The following is a 19105-nucleotide window of genomic DNA, read 5'->3' as shown; positions in this document are numbered from 1 at the left end:
GGGTCTGGAGCCCCAGAGAGGGGCAGTGAGCCGCGCCACCTCCCTGCGCGCTCGCTCACAAGTCAGCACTTCCTGGGGCTGGGGAGGCCCCGACAGTGGGGAGTGGGCCTGGCACAAAGGCAGGGAGGAAGGACCGTGGAAATGAGTGGGCCAGAGCGGTGTGTGTGGGCTGGGAATGAATGACAGGTGAGGGTCCCCAACAAGAGCAGAGGAGACACGGGAGCTGAAGGAGGTGCAGGGCAGGCACTCAGCGCCCCGTCGGCGGAGTATTTCAGAGCTGGGAAGCCGAGAACCCGCCGCGGGTGGGGTCCATGTCCCTGCGTGCAGGCACCAGAGGGCTCGGGGCAGGGCCGAGCCCAGTCACACAAAGACCTCTGCTGCCTGCACCTGAGGGTGACGCCGGGGGGAAGTGAGCTTGTGCCGTCCAGACCCCCGCCACCCGCCCACCCGCGGGGAGAACTGACTCACAGCTGGAAAGTCCATCGGCTCGGGAGGAGGGGCCGACTTTTGTCTTGGAGGTGGCGGTGGTGGTGGTGGGAGGAAGCTGGAAACCATCCCCTCCCGCCCCTCCGCCCGGATGGCGGGGACAAAGGGGGACCGACCGCGCCAGAGTCGGGGCGGGGGAGCGCCCGCGAGCAACCCCGCACGCGGGACCGGGGCGCAGGGCGCGCGCCTGCCTCTCGGCGCTCAGTCCCTTACCCGAGCAACTTTCTTCCGAGCCGACCCAAACACCCGGCCCGCAGGATCCGCGGCGCCCGGAGCCCGGTGCGCCTCTCCGGGGGCTCGGCGCGGATGGCGCGGTCCCCACCCCCACCCGCTCCCAGCTTGGCGAGCTCCGCGCAGGCGGCGGGCGGGGGCCGGGGCGCAGCGGGAGCGGGGCCGGGGCGCGCGGGGCGGGGCCCGGGAGCCCACCTTGCTCGCCAGCTCTTTGCTCCGGTCGATCCGCGCCCGCGTGAGGGACTCGATCCGAGACATAATCCGAGGCGGGGAGCCGGAGCGCGCGGCGTGGACCCGGGGGTCCCGCGTGGCGGGGGAGGGGAGGGGTCCGGTCGCACGCGTCGGTGTCGGGGACAGGAAGTCTGACTCCCCTCGCCGGCACCCAGCGCCAGTTCCTCAAACCCGAGTCTCCTCCCCCGCCCGCCGGGCTCAGGAAGGGGGAGGCGGAGCGCTCCGGAGGGCGGGCGGGTGCCGGCGCGCTCGGGACGCCAGGGTCTGCGCCGGGGCAGCTCGGAGAAGGACCGGCCGCCTGGACCGCCCCTCTGCCTTTTCCCCTCCGGCCCCACCAACCCGCCTCCTCGCTCTTTTCCAAACACTGGTGCCCAGTCGGGGCCTCGCCGGACCCTAGGCCCTTCCTCTGTCCCTTCCCCCACCGTGCAACTTCGGTCTCAGGCCCGCGGTACGGGTCTCAGGGTCCAGTCCGCCCAGCCGGGGCGCGGGGAGCCGGGGCGTTCCCTCCTGGCCTTCAGGGCCCTCAAAGTGGGCCGTGACGGTAGAACCCTTTACGACTGGGGGAGGGGAGGCGAGAGAGGGGCGATCACAGAGCGACTGAAAGCGGGGGCTTCCGTGGGTCTGACGCGAGGACCGGCTCCCAGGAGCCCGGGAAGGAGAGGAGACAATTACCCCGCCGCCCGCCCAGCCGTCCCTTCCGGCCGCGCTCGGCCCATCCTCCTCCTAGCTCCGCCCCGCCAGCTACAGGGGGGGCGGACTCGCCACCTTTGCTGCGCGCTAGGAAGCCGGGGAAGGCTGTCCTTTCAGGTATTCAAGACCCGTTCTCGCGGTTCCGACTCCGAGCTGGAACCAGGGACTGGAAAACAGTCTGCCCTCAGGCCTCCACCAGAGCCCCGCCCAGGTGCGGCTCGGACCCTTCGCACCGGAGCCAACCTCGCGGCTGGCGACGCCGCTGCTGGGAAAGTTGCTGCTCCGTTCTAACTGCAGTCACTCACGGCACTTTTCATTTCCGCTTCTCGGGGTCTCTGATTTCTCTGAGGGCCAGGACAAAACTGCTCTATCTGCACGGTGCAGCCTGATTCTGAGAGAGGGTGACGGTACCCTAGGTCCCCGCTCCCTGCCCCAGTGAGCAGCGGGGTGGGCTGCAGGTTTGGAGCCCAAATCAGCACTCTTCTGGTAGGTGCCAATTTTAGCCTCTGCCTCTATTTTGGGCTCCCGGCCTCACCACTGGCTGAGCCGAGCCGGCTGGGCTCCTCACCCCTCGCCACCCCCACGCTGCTCCTCTGGCTTCCCCTCTGCCTAGCAGCTCCGACCTCGCCTTCTTCACCCATTCCCGTTTAGGAGCCTTATATAGCAAATGCCAGGAAAAGGGGCGAGGAAGTAAACCGAGCCCAGGCCAGGCTGGAGGACCGCACCAGAAAGGACTTTTCCCAGGGCCAAAGCTGCGTCCCCCAGGTTGACACCTGCGGGGGAGACCTGTGGGGAAGCCAGAGAACTCTGAAACCGGCAGTCCTGAGGTCGCCGGCTGGAGCCCCAGACTTACCTCCCCCTCCGCCGTCAGCCAAGACTGAGGAAGGTGCTAAATTTAAAAACAGGCTGCCGGAGGCCGGAATCCTGGCCTTGTGGCTCCACCCACCCGGGACCCTGAGAGCAGGATTGGGCTGGGATTTAGCTTTTCTCTAGGCCTGAGTCGGAGGGAGGGTGCGGTGAGCTGAGCACGGAATCTTAAAGGACCCAACTCCACCTGGGTACCCAATAAATCTTGTTCTTGGACCCCAGCCTCTGAGGGATGTCTTAGTACACGGAGGGTCTTTATGAAAGAAGTGGGAGCCAGACACAGTGGCACACGTCTGTAATCCCCGTACTTTGGGAGGCTAAGGCAGGAGATCACAAATTCGACCCCATCCTAAGCAATTTAGCAAGTCCCTGTCTCAAAATAAAAAATGAAAAAGAGCTGGGGATGTAGCTCAGTGTGTTGGCCCTGGGTTAAATCCCCAATACCTACACACACACACACACACACACGCACGCACAAAGAATGGACGTATTTCACTTCCCAACCCTTTTTCTGTTTCCCGAACCACCAGTCTTCCTTCAACTGCCCATCCCAGCTACTGGTCCTTACGCTGCCCCTCACCCTAAACCCGTGAGGTCTTTTTTTTTTAGTACCGGGGATTGAACTCCGGTCCTTGCGCTTGCGCAGCAGGCGGCGAACCCACTGAGCTAAATCCCCGGCCCCCTTGTGGTCTTTTTAAGCGACTAATAAAAAGGAAGTGGAAGAGGGGGAGGCTAAGGAAAATTACCTTTAAAAACCCCTGGATTTAGTGAGCTAGGTTGACTCAGTTTCCAGTTTCTGTACCTCTAGAACAGAGAGCGGCTCTCTTTTCTTGGTGATTCCTCATTTCCCAAAACCCTTTTTCGCTCCGACTCCCCCTCCACTCCTATTCAGTAACATCTTCCAGATTTTCAGATATTATTTTTATATGCACACAAGCAACAATTTCTTCCAGAATCTATAAGTGGGCACCACCTTCTTTAGCTCTTTTAACTGGACAAAATACGTCCTCCCATTTCCGGCCCAGAGCCCGGGGGATGTAGCTCGGGGTAGAGTGCTTGTCTGGCATGCACAAGGCCTTGAGCTCAGTCCCCAGTATGGAGGGGGCTGTTCAGGGCTGGAGCGGAAGTTCAGAGAACGACCTGATCGCCACCCTAGGCTTGCCAGTAAGTGGGCACCAAGGGCCCCAGAGCTGCCAGGCCCCGGCTCTGCACTGTCCAGTGGAGGTCTGCATTTCTTGTCTTCCCCTGAACCTGGCCATTCTGAGAGGGGTCACTGAAGCAGAACTGCCACCAGGGGCACCCTGCAGAAGCTGGTGGAGGAGGAGGGGTGGCCCGGGTGTTGGCTGACTGAGAGCCAGAGCCCACAGGGTGGCAGAGCCCCTCCCCTTAGGAGCTTCCAGACCTTGGGCCAGCAGCTTCGCCTGTGCTTTACTTTGTCTGTACACTGGAGATTAAAATACTTATCTCTGCCTGAGTTGTTGCAAGAATTCAGCGTCATGACCTCTGGCAAAGTGTTTGCCAACTTTGTGATGCTGCTCTAGTGGGAAGGAATGGGCCACTTCCTTCTGTTGCCGCCAGACCAGCTTCCTGCCAGCCCCACCCCTGTTTTTACCTGCTGGCCACAGAGGCAGGGATCGAGTGAGCGTGGAGGAGTGTGGACCAGGGGATGGCAGAGAGGGAAACAGGAAGATAGGACTGGCGACCCTGCCGAGGAAGGGCCCACTCACTGCACTGCCCCTGACTTAGTGTGTCTCCTTCCCACCATGTGTGGGCACCACAGTCTGCCTACGGTTCCCTTGGCCAGGTCACTTAACCTCCCACCTGACTGTTCATAAGGCCAAGGGGGAGCAAGTAGACTGATCTGGATGTCCTGGGGGAACTGCCAGCTTCCCCAGCATTCCCATTCCAGGGGAGGGGACAGTTCTCCCCGAGACCGCCTGCAGGCAGAGGGGGCTCACTCCAAGGGCTCCTGCTTTGCTTTGCTTTGCTTTCTAGAGACCTTTGGTCCCCAGGAGGGAGGAGTCCCCCATCCCACCCACCTCCCCCAGGTCTGGCTTGCTAAGCTTCTCCCCTGCTCTGGTGAGACAGCCCCATCTCCTGCCTCTGCTCCCGCTGGTGGCCTGCTTCCAGCCCACCCAGAGGACCAATAAAGGGAACCCAGCTCAGAGGCAGCCCAGAGAGCCCTGGCTGTAGGCCCAGGGCTTGGGGAGGATCCCATGGCTCCTCAGGTGAAGAGGATGGTGTCTCCTCTGGAGTACCTCAGTGTTCAGAAGCCACCGGGTTAGGAAGCAAGTGCATACTCAGGGAAACTATTAGAGGAAGAGGGGGGTGGCCCATTCTGCCAATAAATAAAGTAAGTGGAAATGAATTCAAGCCGCAGGCAGAGCTGCCGGTTCACCAGCACTGAGGGCTGGTGATAAGGAAAGAGCAATGTGCCTTCACTCCCTGGGATCAGAACACACACAGACACACATGTGCCGTGTGCATATGCTTTATAATCATATACTTTCCTAGCTTCACAGTGCCTATGGGCTTATTTCAACTCCTTCAGCTGCTGTATCCACCCATAAAATTACGAGTGTAAAAGCACTTTGCAAACTCCAATACTCCATGAAGAAGAAAGTATTACTGTAATTATTATGTCCAGTGGGTAAGATTCCTGCTGCCCACCTCTTAGCTACATGAGGCCTAAAGTGAGGGAGAGCTAAGCCATTCCTCAGCTTCTGAGAGAAACTCCTGGCCCTGTTCGTCTTCCAGCTGTTCACAGCTGGTTGCTAAACTGAAGATACTGGAGGAAAACAGAGAAAGGTGATTTGCTGGGACATGGACACAAGATGGGAGAGATGCCTGTGTTCTCTTAAAGTCTGAGTCACTGCCCTGAGTCTCTGATAGGGAGAGCTAGGGAGCGAGCGCTGGCATGGTGGGATTTGGTGGAAAGGAACTGGGAAGGGTCTGGGCCTCCCTCTTCCCCCACTGACTCCTACCTTGGCCTTGCCGGTCATGCCCAAGAGGAAGCTGAAGGTCCGTCGCAGGGAGGAGCCTGCCCAGGTGCCTGACCCGCCTTCCAGCTGGCCGCAGCTGCAGAGAGCAAAAGAAGTGAGGAGTGGAGACACCAGAAAGGACGGAAAGGCTCTTCCTGGCGAGATGGCGGGCGAAAGCGCCCTGGCCAGCAGACAGGGAATGGAGATATGAAGACGGGCACTGAGAGAGTGGGGGAGAGAGGGAGGCTGGGAAGAAGAACAACCCCCACCTCCCAGAGCCTGGATGCGGACGCTTCAGCTTTCCAAGCCCCTTTATTTATGAAGGAAACTCCAAGCTCCTCCCAGATCCATGCAGACTCACCCTCCTACCTAATCCAGGCTCCTGGCCGGATGGGGATGGAGGGACAGCCCAATCTCCTCTCTCCCTGCTCCCCAACGGAAGTGGAACTGGGTGAGGTCCCTCCAGGGGGGCATTTTCCCCTCTCAGAACAAGAGCCCTGTGTGCGACCCTCTGCTGTTTGGAAAGGGCCTCTGGGCCTAAAGCCAGTGAGGACTGCATTTCCTGGGATTTCATCAGCCCCATCCCATGAGCTAATCCCAAGCCTGGAGCCAGGAGAATGTGTCAGCTGGAGGATTTCAGGACCACAAACTGGGGCCTGTTATCTTAAAGGGCCCACTGCTTGGTCACGGCCATGCTGTGGCGAGTGCTGCCCGCTCCTCAGGCCTGGGCCACTGGAGCCAAATAAACAGGTGCTGATTCTGCATGCTTGTTCACACTGCCTGCGAGATTCTGGCCTCCCTCCTGAGTCCTGCACCACGCCTCCTGGCCCTGCTTCTCTGGAAGCGATGTAGCCCATGCGAGGCTCTCCTAGGGCCACTGTCCTCGCTCAGGCATCTCAGCTGTCTAGAGCCTCGACTTCATCCTTGGTCACTGGACCAGGACTGAACCAGGAAGGTCCACGGGTCCCTCACTGCCACCCCGACACCCTGCTACTCCCTTTCTTTGCCTACTTTCCCTCCCCATCCCTTGGGGCTACCTTGAATCTAAGGAAGAGGGTAAATTCTGTGCCTTTAACCAGCAATGATAAGGGAAACTGTTTCAGGAAGCAAAGGGACCCTTGAGGCCAAAAAATCCATGGCGCAGACCCATGGCTCCTCCCCACCTAGGCCTTGGAAGGGCTGCCCCCAGACTCACCGAGTGCTGAGGTCAGTGGCAGAGGACTGGGACAAATTCCCTGCCAATGCAAGAGGAGAAGAGAGGTGTCCAGGTCTAGCTAAAGCCAGACAAAGGCACCCGGTGCTGCCTCCCCTGCCCCTCCACCTGGATCAGGTTCCCAGGCTGCAGGTGCCTGTGACGCCATTCCTGAGGGCGGGGTGGGGAGCAGGGACAAAGGGCGGGGTCTGAGCCAGGCAGCGAGGACGCACTTGGAGCCAGGGTTCTGGGAAGGAGGCTAAGCTGGCAGTGTCTCAGGTGCTTGGGGTTTCACACTGCTCTGTCTTGAGGACGAGATGTGCTGCAGGGGACTGTCCTCCACCTCAAGTGACGAAGGCTGGAGAGCCTCCCTCTGTCCTATGCCCCCTTCGGTGACAGAGGAGTCTTGGAACTCCAGAGTCCTGAGTTGAGATCTCATTTGAATCAAGGCATTTGGGGCTCTCGGGGTGTGCAGTTGGAGATAACCAAGGACATCTGGACCCTAAGCAGCTGGCTCTGAGGACCAGGGGTGAGGGGGATAGGGAAGGGGATCCCCTGCTTTGCTCACCCTCTGGGTCCGAGTAGTCCAGGAGGCAATTGATGCCGCTCATAGACACAGACTTGCAGAGCGTGCGTGTGGTTGCGGGGTCCAGAGAGCCCATGGACAGGTGGCAGCACGGACCCTGAAATCAGGCAAGAGTCTCCACCTTCCGCCACCCTCCCACTCCCCAGCAGTGGGGCTATTCCACTTGCAACAGATGGGGAGTCCTTTCTGCTATTCAGACCATTGCCTGTTGCAGTAAACAGGCTTCCCCCTTTCTAAAGTATTTTTAAATGTATACGTGGTAGTTCACCTAGTCATGGAGTACAGTGTGATATTGTGATATGTGCACACATTGTATACCAGGCTTTCTACAGGAAACACCCTCGAAAATTTATCCTGAGTGATTCCAGAGATGACAAACTCAATTGATAGCGGCCAGGCAGGAAATGCAGTAAACTGAGGCAGTCCGGGCTCAAGGTAACAGGGAATAAAAATACTCAGACTGTGCCCAAGCTTTAGAGAACTTTTTTCCTCTTCAAATCTGCATGGAGTATTACAAAACTGGCCACATATTAGGTCATAAGGCAAATTTTAACACGTGCCAAATAATCTGTATCACAGACATCTTAGCAAGTAACCCAGATCTTCCTCTTTAGGAGGGAGACTCGATAAAGAATCTGTGAAATTGTATACCTTGAAATACTACTCAACATTAAAAACAAACAAACCACTTCTCACTTAACAATATGGAGACTCCTGCAAACATAATGTTGAGTGGAAGAATCAAGACACAAAAGATTAGCTGGATGTGGTGGTGCACACATGTGATCCCCGTACTCTGGGAGGCTGAGGAAGGAGGATCACAGGTTTGAGGCCAGTTTAGGCAATTTAGTGAGACCCTCCTCCCAAAATAAAAAGGGCCTGGATTCAATCCCCAGTACTATCAAAACAGGGAGAAGAAAGAAAGAGAGAGAGAGAGAGAGAGAGAGAGAGAGAGAGAGAGAGAGAGAGAGAGAGAGAGAGAGAAGGAAGGAAGGCAGAAAGAAAGGAAGGAAGAAAGAAAGGAAGGAAGGAAAGAAGGAAGGAAGGAAGAGAAAAAGATAACAATGTGGGAGATACCCAAAGTGATATTACAAGGGCACTTTGTAGCCTTAAAATGTTTACAGTACATTCCACCAGCTCTTCCGCTTCTAGATATCTTCCTAAAAGAGTTAAAGCCATCATATTACAGTGGTACACACGTACCCATGTTTATAGCAGCACAGTTCACAATAGCTACATCTTGGAAGTGGCCTACAGGCCTATCAACAAATGAATGGATAAAGAAAATGTGATATTCATGCACAGTGGAGTACTACTCTGCTGTGAAGAAGAATAGCTGGGTGCAGAGCTGCATGCCTGTAATCCCAACACTGGGGAGGCTGAGGCAGAGGATGGTTGTGAGTTTGAGGCCAGCCTGGGGTACACAGTGAGTTCAAAGCCTCAAAACCACCTTGAACTACATAGTGAGCCTCTGCCTCATAAAAAAGATTAACTTGGGCTGGAGATTTAGCTCAGTGGTTCTGCTGTCTGCCCTGGAAGCACAAGGATCCGAGTTCAATCCTTGATACCCCCCCCCAAATACAAAAGATAAACTTGAGTCATTTGTAGGAAAATGGATGCACCTTGGGACCATAATGTTCAGTGAAATAAATCAGGCACACAAGATTAAATATAAAATGGTTTCTCTTTTCTGCCTTGCAAGCGCAAGGTCCCAAGTTCGATCCCCGGTACCCCCCCCCAAAAAAGGTTTCTCTCACATGAGAAACCCAAGGTATAAATAAAATAAAGAGCAAAATATGATAGGAAACAGGAGGTGGATCTTTTACAAATGAGAATGAGACCAAGAGGTAGAGAGAGGGGAAGGAGGCAAGGAAAAGGGGACACAAAAAGAATTAAGATGTGTCAGGCTTATGTGCCCACATCTCAGGATGAATCTAATGTTAGTACCGCAAACGTGTACTAATAAAAATAAAAAATTTTAAATGCATATATTAAAAATTTTAATAGCTGAGGGCTGGGGATTTTAGCTCAGTGGCACTGCACCTGCCTTGCAAATGCAAGGTCCTGAGTTCGATTCCTGGTACCAAAAAAATAAAATTGTAATAGCTGAAAATTAATGACCTAAGCCAATTTAAGAAGTTATAAAAAGAATACAACAGGGCGAGGGGGAGGCGGTTAGCTCAGGGGTGCTGCCGCCTGCCTCACAAGTGTAAAGAACCGAGTTTGATCCCGGCACCAAAAAAAATAATAATAATAATAAATAAAATACAACAAACCCAAAGAAACCAGAAGAAAGCATAAAATAAAGATGAAATCAACGAAAGAGTAAACAAAGATAAGACAGACAGGATCTATACAGCCACGAGTTGGGTTTTAGGAACAGGCAAATAGAACACTTTTGATAAAAGTGATAGAGAGAGAAAGCACAAATAAAGTGGGAATGAAAGGTGCCTCTAACTATAGAAGGAGCAGGCCATAGAAAAGGAATACTGCACGCCAATAACATTGGAATGCAAGCAAACATGCTTACTAAACAACAAGAACAACACACAAACATATATATCTTACCAAAGCCGAATGGGGAAGAAATAGAAAGTCTGAGTGATCCTATTAAAGAAATGGAATCAGTAATTAATCTTCCTATAAACAAAACCAAATGAAAACACTAGGCCAGGGCCGGGGATTTAGCTCAGTGGTGCCACCACCTGTCCCACAAGCGCAAGGTCCCGAGTTCGACCCCCCACCCCCACCCCCTATACCAAAAAAACCCCACTAGGCCAAACCACTCTGGGCAGATCTTTCAAGAACAGATCACCAACAACTTACACAAATCCTTCCAAACAATAGAAAGCAAAAATAAAAAACAGAAATGCTTCAAAGTCTATAAGGCAAGAATATCCTTGATTCTCAAACTACACATGGATAGTAAAACAAAAGAATATTATGGGCCATAAGTTCAAAATTTTCAAACAAAACATTGGCAAACTGTAGTAATTTTTTTGTTGTTTTCTGGAACCAGGGGATTTTAGCTCAAATCTAACTCAGGACCTTGCGCTTGCCAGGCAGGCGCAATGCCACTAAGCTAAACCTGCAGCCCTGTAGATTTTTAAACACCACAAAAGCCAGGCACGGTGGCACATGCCTATGATCCCAGTGCTCCGGGAGGCTGAAGCAGGAGGACCACCTTGAGTTTGAGGCCAGCCTGGGCTCCATAGTGAGTTGAAGGCTGGCATGAACTATATAGTGAGACCCTGTCTCAAAACACCAAAATAAAAAACAAAACAGAAAGAAAGAAAAAAGAAAGAAGAAAAGAGAGGGAAAGAAAGGAAGGAAGGAAACAGAAATAAGGGCCTAAAAATAGACTTACACAAATAATTTTCAACAAAGATACCACATGTTGCGCAAGTGCAAGGACCTGAGTTTGATCCCCGGTACAAAAAAAACCTCAAAAAACAAAGATACCACACCCAGTCACTGAGAAAAGTAAGGTTTATTATTTTTATTTTTTGGTACCAGAGATCAAACTCGGGATCACTGATCTAAATTCCTGGCCCCCAAAGTAAGGTTTTTAAAATGAATGATATTGGGGTCGGGGATTTAGCTGAATGGTTTCACCACCTGCTGCACAAGTGCAAGGACACGAGTTCGATCCCTAGTATCCCCCCCCCCAAAAAATAAATAAAATGAATGATACTGGGGCCAGGGATTTAGGTCAGTTGTTCCACTGCCTGCCTCACAAGCGCAAGGTCCCAAGTCCGATCCCCGGGACCAAAAAAATAAATAAATAAAATAAAATGTCCGCAGAATTAAAGAACAAAACAAAACAAAAAAATCCTCATTAAAATACACTATTGGTGGGGCTGGGGGTTTAGCTCAGTGGTACCTGCGCCTGCCTCACAAGTGCAGGGTCCTGAGTTTGATCCCCAGTACCACAAAAAAAATAAATAAAATAATAATTTGTCAACAGGGAAATGCAAATTAAAACCAGAATTAAATACTTCTAAGATACCACACCAGTATGACTAAAGTTAAAAACTTGACCAAAAAGTACAATCTAAATCTAACATAAAAATAACCTAAACTAGGCAGGCTGCACTACATAATGAGACTCAGTCTGGGAAAAAAAAAAAGAATAACTTAATAACATAAATCTCATCTACAAATAAATCTAACACATCCACAAGACCTGTGTGTGGAAACTGTACCTTTTTTTTTTTTTTTTGGTACCTGGGATCAAATTCAGGACCTTGTGCTTGTGAGGCCGGTACAGCACCACTGAGCTAAATCCCCGGCCCCTTTGTACCATTTTTTATTTTTATTTATTTATTTATTTTATTTATTTATTTATTTATTTATTTATTTATTTTTGGTACCAGGGATCAAACTCTGGTCCTTGCGCTTTCAAGGCAGGCAGCGGAACCACTGAGCTAAATCCCCGGCCTGTACCATTTTTTAAAAGACATTAAATAGGTGGAATAATTTTTATGGATAGTAAGACAAAATTATAAAGATGTCAACTTTCTTTAAATTAATCTTTAGATTCAATGTGACTCCAATCAAAATCTCAAAGGTTCTTTAACATATGCTTTGTATGTATATTTCAAAGAATAATCTCCATTTTTTAATTAAGAAATTCTATTTATTTAAAGATACCATAGGAGAGGGAAAAGACAAACGACAAATTGAGATAAAATCATTGCCACACATATAACAACAAAGAATTAGTATTCAGAATATATAAAGAATATATTCCAGACAATAAAGGAAAAGCTCCAAAACAATTGATTAAAAAATGGGCTTACACGGGGCGGGGATTTAGCTCAGTGGTTCCGGCACCTGCCTCGAAAGCGCAAGGTCCGGAGTTCGATCCCTGGTACAAAAAAAAAAAAAAAAAAAAAAAAAAAAGGGCTAACAACATGAACAGAAATTTAATGAAAAAGAAACACAAAAATGCTCAGGTGTATTTGTAATAATAATAATTCAAATTAAGACAATAGTGGCCAGGTGTGGTGGCAAATACCTGTAATCCCAACACTCTGGGAGGCTGATGCAGGAGGATCACAAGTTCAAGCTCAGCCTGGGCAACTTAGTGATTTAGTGAGACCTCGTCTCAAAATTTAAAAAAAAAGGGGGGGCTGGGGATGTAGCTCAGGGAGAAGGTCCTGGGTCCAATCCCTAGTACTGAGGGAAAAGGAAGAAGAAGGAGGAAGAGGAGGAGGAAAAGTCTGATGTCACAAAATGTTGAGTAGGACATAAATCAGAGGGAACTCATATCCTCATATCCTAATTGTAGAAAACAATTAGTTATTATCTTGTGCAAATGTAAACCTGCATACTCTATAACACCACAGTTCTACTCTGAGGTTTACACCCTGAAGAAATTCTGGCAAATGTGCCCAGAGATTGGATACGAGCCTGTTCGTAGTGGTATTCTTCACGATAATAAAGAAAAGAGCTATCCAAATATCTATCAACAGAAGAATGGAATTTATTGATACTTTTTTTTTGGTACCGGGAATCAAACACAGAACCTTGAGCTTGTGAGGCAGGCGGTAGAACCACTGAGCTAAACCCATGGCCCAGAAGAATGGAATTTAAATTACAGATTATATTTGCAACATAAATAAAAATGAAAAACAATGTTGAGTAAAAATACAAGTTATATAAAATTTTGTACAATATGATATCCTTGCTTTAAAACTCAATCAAAGGGTCAGGGATTTAGCTCAGTGGTGCTGCTACCTACCTCACCAAGTGCAAGGTCCTGAGTTTGACTCCCAGTACCACACACACGCACGCACACACGCACACACAAAACCTCAAACAAAAGTAAGACATATTAATAAGTAAGACACAAATATATGCTAAAACAATGTTTTTTTGGTGCTGAGGATTGAACTCAGGGTCACTCTACCACTGAGCTATATCCCCAGCCCCTTTTTTTTATTTTTTATTTTTAGACAATGTCTCAATAAACTGCTTCAAATTTGCCTGCCTCAGCCTCGCAATTAGTTGGGACTACAGATGTGCACCACCACACCTCGTGTGTTAAAGCAATTTTTAAGGGCTGGTGATAGAGTACTTGACTAGCATGTGTGAAGATCTGGTTTTGATCCCAGCATCAGAAAAAAATTAAGATACATTAGTAATAAACAAAATTCAAGATATTGGTTACCTTTCATGGGAAGGCAAGGGAATAAGGGAAAGAGATCACACGAGCAAAGGTAGAGACATTAGTGATGTTCTACGTCTTGAGGTGGGTGGATGATTTATTGAGCACAGTTCAGGCTGGCCTTGAACGCATTATGTAGCTCAGGCTGCCCTTGAACTTGGAGCAATCCTCCTGCCTCAGCCTCTCAAGTGCTGGGGTCACAGGTGGGTGCCACCAGGCCCAGCTCTCATTTTTAATATCATATGAAAAAGACATAGGGAGAAATACCACAGAAAGTACTAACAACTCTGGCAAACTGGAGAGCCAGGTCCCATTTAAGGACATCTGAATTTTCAAAAGCATAAGCATCACAGTGGCCAAAGAAAATAAATTTTTGAGCCAGGTTTGGCTCGAGGATGGTCAGCCTGCAGCCCCTGGTTTAGTCTAGTGAATCTCGGGCTTGGTCTCCAGACTTGGGAGAAGTATTACAGCAAGAAAGAAAACAACACTGAACAGAAAGCCAGAGGAATTAAGGGGAAGACTCAGCAAATGAGATGAAGGGACAGCGCAGTCAGAGTAAGAAGGCAAACAGGAGGGGAAAATACACGAGGGAAAAACGCAAAGAAGAGAACAGATAGTGCTAAGTGGGGGAGGTGTGGAGGAAAAGACAAAAGTGTAAGAGAGGTAAAGGGTTACAAAGGAAGGGAAGGAAAAAAAGAAAAACAAAATAAAACACAATTCAGTTCCTCCTGTTGCCTGGCCTCTGCGTGGGAGTCTCCGTTTTGTTTTGTTTTGGGGGACAAGGTCTCCCTATGTAGTTCAGGCTGACCTTGACCTCGCTATGTACCCCAGGCCTGAACTTGAGGCCATCCTCCTGCCTCAGCCTTCAGAGTGCCACCACACCCAGTTTGGACCAGGGATCTTAACATCTTTTTTTTCCTGAGACAATGTCTCACTATATTGCCCAGGCTCACCTCAAATTCCTAGGCCCAAGTAATCTTCCTATCTCAGCCTTCAAAGCAGCTGGAACTATCTGGGTATACATTTTTTGCTTGTTTGTTTTTTGTTTTTTGTACTGGGGATTGATTTTGTACTGGTCCTTGTGCTTGCGCTACATTTTTTTTTCTTTTTTTGGTACTGGGGATCAAACTCAGGTCCTTGTGCTTGTGCAGCAGGTAGTGAAACCACTGAGCTACATCCCCAGCCCCATACATTTTAAAAAATCTAATTGAAACCTTAAAAGATAGTTTTGGAGCAAGGGGTGGTGGCGCACACCTGCAGTTCCAGCACAGGGGAGGCTGAGGCAGGAGGATCACTGTGAGTTCAAGGCCAGCCTGGGATACATAGTGAGTTCAAGACCATCCTGAACTACATAGTGAGTTCTTGTCTCCAAAAAAAAGAAAAGTTTTGGAGCCAGGTATGGGAGTACACCCTGTAATCCCAGCACGCAGGAGGCTGAGGCAGGAGGATCATTTAAGCACAGGAGTTCGAGACCAGCCTGGGCAACACACCAAGACCTCATCTCATGAAACAAAATGAAGGACCGTGGCTTTATTCTGGTTTTCAGAAAGATAAATTCCTCAGCTGGTGAAGGATGGATCTAGGAGTCAGTCTGACTCCAAAATTCTTTTTTTTTAATTTCTTTTCTCAGTACTAGGAATTGAACTCAGGGGGCTATACCCACAGCCCTTTTTAATTTTATTCTGAGACAAGGTCTCATTCAGTGTCTAGTGAAACCCTGCACTACATATGATCCTTTGGCAGCACCACGCCCAGCTCAAAATCCTATTCTTCCTACTCTATCCCCTAAGAGCATGCGCGCTCCTGTGCCTGTGCGTGTGCGCGTGTGCGCGCGTGTGTACGTGCATGTGCACACTGCTGCGGGAGGCTCAGACTTCACGGAGAAAACAGGTGGTGGGGAGGCCAGTTCTTGCGCCCTCCCTGCAGGGCCCCCTCTCACAGTACCAGTACCGAGGCTGGGGTCGGGATGGGGCCCAGGCCAGGGGGAGGGGAGGCGACCTTCAGCTGGGGCTGAGAATCTAGGAGCAGAGAGGGGTCACCCGGCTCTGGGCTCTGGGCGCTCCCTTAGGGAACTGGCGCCTCTTTCAGAGGACACAGATTCATCCCAGCAAGAGCAGCGGAGTGGGGAACTTGGGGCCCACAGACAGACGTGGTTCTCAGTGAGGGGAACAGGGGCCTTTTAAGGACATGGGAACAGAGACACCCAAGGCACAGACACAGACACAGAAAGGAAGGGACGGGGGGGGGGGGTCGAATAGGGACGGAGCGCACAGCGGGGAAGCAGACGGCAGGCGAGGGCACAGGCAGGTTGAGAGAGAGTCAGGGTGACGCTGGGCGAAGAGACCCAGCCGGCGGCTGGAAGGCCTGGAGGCACAGGGCAGAGGCTGGACCGCAGGGCGAGGACGGGCAGCCTGAGGCTGCCGTCGTACCGGGCGGGAGGGCCGGTCGGCCCGCAGCTGCGCTCCCAGGAGGGCGTCCAGCTCCTCTCGGCTCTGCAGCGAGCGGGCTCCCTCGGGGCCTGGGCATCCCGACGCCTGCAGCCTCCTGAAACACACATAGCCCCTGAAGCCCGCGGCCGGCGCCGGCCTGGGAGGAACGCGCCTACCGGAGCCAGCCCTTCCCGGGGCTTGGGCGCAGACTGGACGCCCGCGGCCCCCTGTGGGCTCCCACCGACCAGCGCAGAGCGGGCGCGGCGCGGCTGCCCCCTGCCGGCCGAAGTGGGCAATGCAGGGGGCTGGCGGGGTTCCCACTCCTTGCCCGCTGTCCCACGCTGCCCTCGGGCCTGCCTCAGCGAAGCCCGAGTAAGGCTCCCTCCCTTCCCTGTGGACCCGAGGCACTGGGCTGATGCCTGCTCGTGGCAGGTGCCAGGAGCTTGCAGGCACCGCTCCGGCCGCGTTCCCACCCCACCCAAGCCAGTCTCGGAGCAGGGTGCAGGGCCCTCTGCCCACTCAGCCCGACAGCCAGGCCCGCAGCTCGGGACAGTGGCCCACTCACCGGCCTCAGGGGACTTGGCCACGGCCTTTCGAGGACGCTCAGACCGAGCTCCGCGCCAGCCCTGCACCTTTTCTTTCCAACTTCCCCTGGCTTTGGGGAAGTGGTCGGTTGGGGATTTTCCAGGGCATGGGGAAGAGATGGGCCTGCATGTGCACAGCTCCTAGCCAGCGAGAACTGCTGAGCCCATGGCAGCGCCGGATGGGGCAACCTGAGGCATCCGGGCAGCCTCAGCCTGGAGCCTGAAGTGGAGGAGCCGGGCTGAGCAGGCCCGGTGCCCCCAACCAGCCCACTTCACCCTAGAAAGCTCCCCAAGTTCTCCGGTCTCGGTTTTCTCATCAGTAGAATGAGGAGGTTAGGTCATTCGCGCTCTGACACAGGAGGTGGAGCTAAATCTGCCTGCCGGGGGTGGTGGCTCAAGCCTGTAATACCTGCGCTGCTGAGACCGCAGGATCCCAAATTCAAGCTCAGTCTGGGTGACGTAGACTTTGTCTCAAAATAAAAAATAAAAAAGCCTGGGTTCAGTCTCCCCTAACACACACACACACACACACACACACCCAAATGTCCTGTACCTTACCCCAGTTTTCTGTTCCCACTCCTACAACCTGCTCCTAAAATCAGGTAAAAAGGAGCTGGGGCCACTGGGGACAGTCCCATTTTGGAAGGCAGGGTCCACCCTTCCCAAGGTTTATAATAGGCTGGGTTCTAATTCTCCAGCCAAAGAGCTGGTTGTGGCGATGCCCGCCTGGGATCCCAGCACTCAGGAGGCTGAGTCAGGAGGATCACCATGAATTCGAGGTCAGCCTGGGCTACATAGTAAGACCCTGTCTCAAAAACCCAAACCCCAAACAAAAACAGTTTTCCAGGGGAAGGACTAGAAGTCCATGTCTCCTCCACCCTTCTCATCGTCTGTTTGTGACAGGTCTCTCTGTGTAGTCCAGGCCAGCCTCGAACCCAATATGTGGCCTAGACTGGCTTGGAAATCCAGATCTTCCTGCCTTGGCTTCCTGAGTGCTGGGGGCAAGGACACTAGAATAGTTCTTCTCAGCAGCTTGCTCCAGGGCCCAGGGATGGAAGGAGAGGATAGGAGACCCCTAGGCTTACCTGCCCAGTGGATCCTGGAGCTCCCTGCCGGGCCCCCAGCTGTGTCTTTTGAAGGGGTCATGGGTGTGGCTATGGGCCCGGAACGCCCCTGCCCTTCGGAGGGGCACATCGGAGAAGCCATTCCCCTCTTTCTGATACTCCTCCCTCTCCTCCTCCTCCTCCTCCTCCTCCTGCTCCTCCTCCTCCGCCTCCTCCTCCTCCTCCTCCTCCTCTTGCTGTCCAGTGGACTCCATGGATGACAGGCAGCGGCAAGTGTGGCCCTGGGGCTCCGGGGCTCCCCCTTCCAGGAGCTGCTGTGGGGTGGCTGTGTTCATGGGCAGTGCCTGTGGGTTGGCCTGAATGGAGAGAGAAGGTGAGCAAAGTTCTCAGAACCTCGGAGTGGGATTGGGTCACAGTGGCCAGGTCGGGTACTGGCCCGACCCCGAAACGGCTGCAGTCACTCAGGACTGGAGCTTGGGCTCTGGCCTCCCAGCCCACCATTCATTCTGCTACCTAAAGATCTTCCAGTGCTTTGGCAGAAAGCCGAACAAAGAGAAGCACATACTGTTCCTGCTGGGTGTGGTGGCGCATGCCTATAGTCCAAGCTACTGGGGAGGCTGAGGCAGGAGGATCACATGAGCCCACGGGATAGATAACAGGAAGTAGGGAGCTCAGCATGGAGAGACTGACTGCACCTCAAATACAAAAAAGAGAGCCGAGGATTTAGCTCAGCAACACAGCGCCTCCCTTGCAAGCACAAGGTCCTGAGTTCAATCCCCGGTACCAAAAAAATATACAAAAACAAAACAAAAAAGACATTGTTCTTGCCCTCAAGGAATTTACATTCTAGTGGATGCATGTGTGCACACTCATGCACAAGCATGCATGTGTCTGTGTGTACCCAAGCAAGAGCATAAGTGACGCGTGACTCAGTAACTAGCTGAGTGAGCCAGATGCCGAGGGGCTTCATCCAGAGGCCTCAGGCAGGGAAGGAAGCAGCCCTCACTGCGCCCCAGGCTGCCTGAAGCTCTGCCCGCCGCCTGCCTGCTCGGAGCAAGCAAGGGAGGACCAGGACTCTGAGGCCACGTGGCGTGGTGGAGCAGCAGCTCCAGGAGCAGCCTCAGGGGTCCTCCGACCCTCAACCAGAGGCTTTGTTCTGGTTTGGGGGCGGTTATTTGTTTGCTTTGTTTTGTTTTTTGGTGGTACTGGGGATTGAATCTAAGAACTTTACCCTGGGCCACACCCCCAGCCCCTTTTATCTTTCCTTTTTTACAATTTTGGTTTATTAGTCTGTGTTTGCAGTTCGTAATGTTTACACTCCTCAGGTGGGGCTGGCACATGTACTAACCATCTTCATTCCTTTTCTTTCACCCTTCATTGTCCCCTCCCTTCCCCCCCCCCATCTTGACCCCCTTCCCTGCTGGGAAGGATCTATCTCTCTACTTCCTACTTTCTATCTTTTATTTTTCTATTTTTACCCTGGGTTTCTCATATAAGAGAAACCATGCAATAGTTAAGCTTGTGTGTCTGATTTATTTCACTTAGCACGATGGTCTAGCCACGTGTGGTGGCACGCACCTGCAATCCCAGGA

The 19105-nt window shown here is 52.2% G+C and overlaps 1 protein-coding gene across 17 annotated transcripts in view; it reads right to left on the bottom strand.

Annotated features, from left to right (window-relative positions):
- The window catches only part of Arhgef2 (Rho/Rac guanine nucleotide exchange factor 2), a 48218-nt gene that overhangs the window by 21872 nt on the left and 7241 nt on the right, over positions 1 to 19105 (bottom strand). For 4 of the 17 annotated variants that reach the window (XM_021249284.2, XM_087203488.1, XM_021249287.2 and 1 more), the window contains exons 2-7: positions 17535 to 17869; positions 15866 to 15980; positions 9833 to 9871; positions 7247 to 7361; positions 6682 to 6721; positions 5490 to 5583 (exon numbers count right to left, since the gene is read on the bottom strand). In XM_021249284.2, coding sequence (XP_021104943.2) covers positions 5490 to 5583; positions 6682 to 6721; positions 7247 to 7361; positions 9833 to 9871; positions 15866 to 15980; positions 17535 to 17848 — 717 coding nt within the window. In that variant the 5' untranslated portion in view covers positions 17849 to 17869. Of the gene's footprint in view, positions 1 to 699; positions 789 to 912; positions 1630 to 1881; positions 2469 to 2491; positions 2590 to 5489; positions 5584 to 5847; positions 6024 to 6681; positions 6722 to 7246; positions 7362 to 9832; positions 9872 to 15865; positions 15981 to 17534; positions 17870 to 19105 lie in introns of those variants that run through there. The other 13 variants (XM_021249285.2, XM_021249286.2, XM_087203491.1 and 10 more) reach the window with 12 other exon arrangements.

This window comes from Heterocephalus glaber, unplaced genomic scaffold (genome assembly GCF_053883595.1).
Source record: "Heterocephalus glaber isolate CG9 unplaced genomic scaffold, H.glaber_assembly_v1.0 deba00001795, whole genome shotgun sequence".
Lineage (NCBI taxonomy): Eukaryota > Metazoa > Chordata > Mammalia > Rodentia > Bathyergidae > Heterocephalus > Heterocephalus glaber.
Note: the sequence above shows the minus strand (reverse complement) of the source record. Positions and strands in the feature narration are given on the sequence as shown.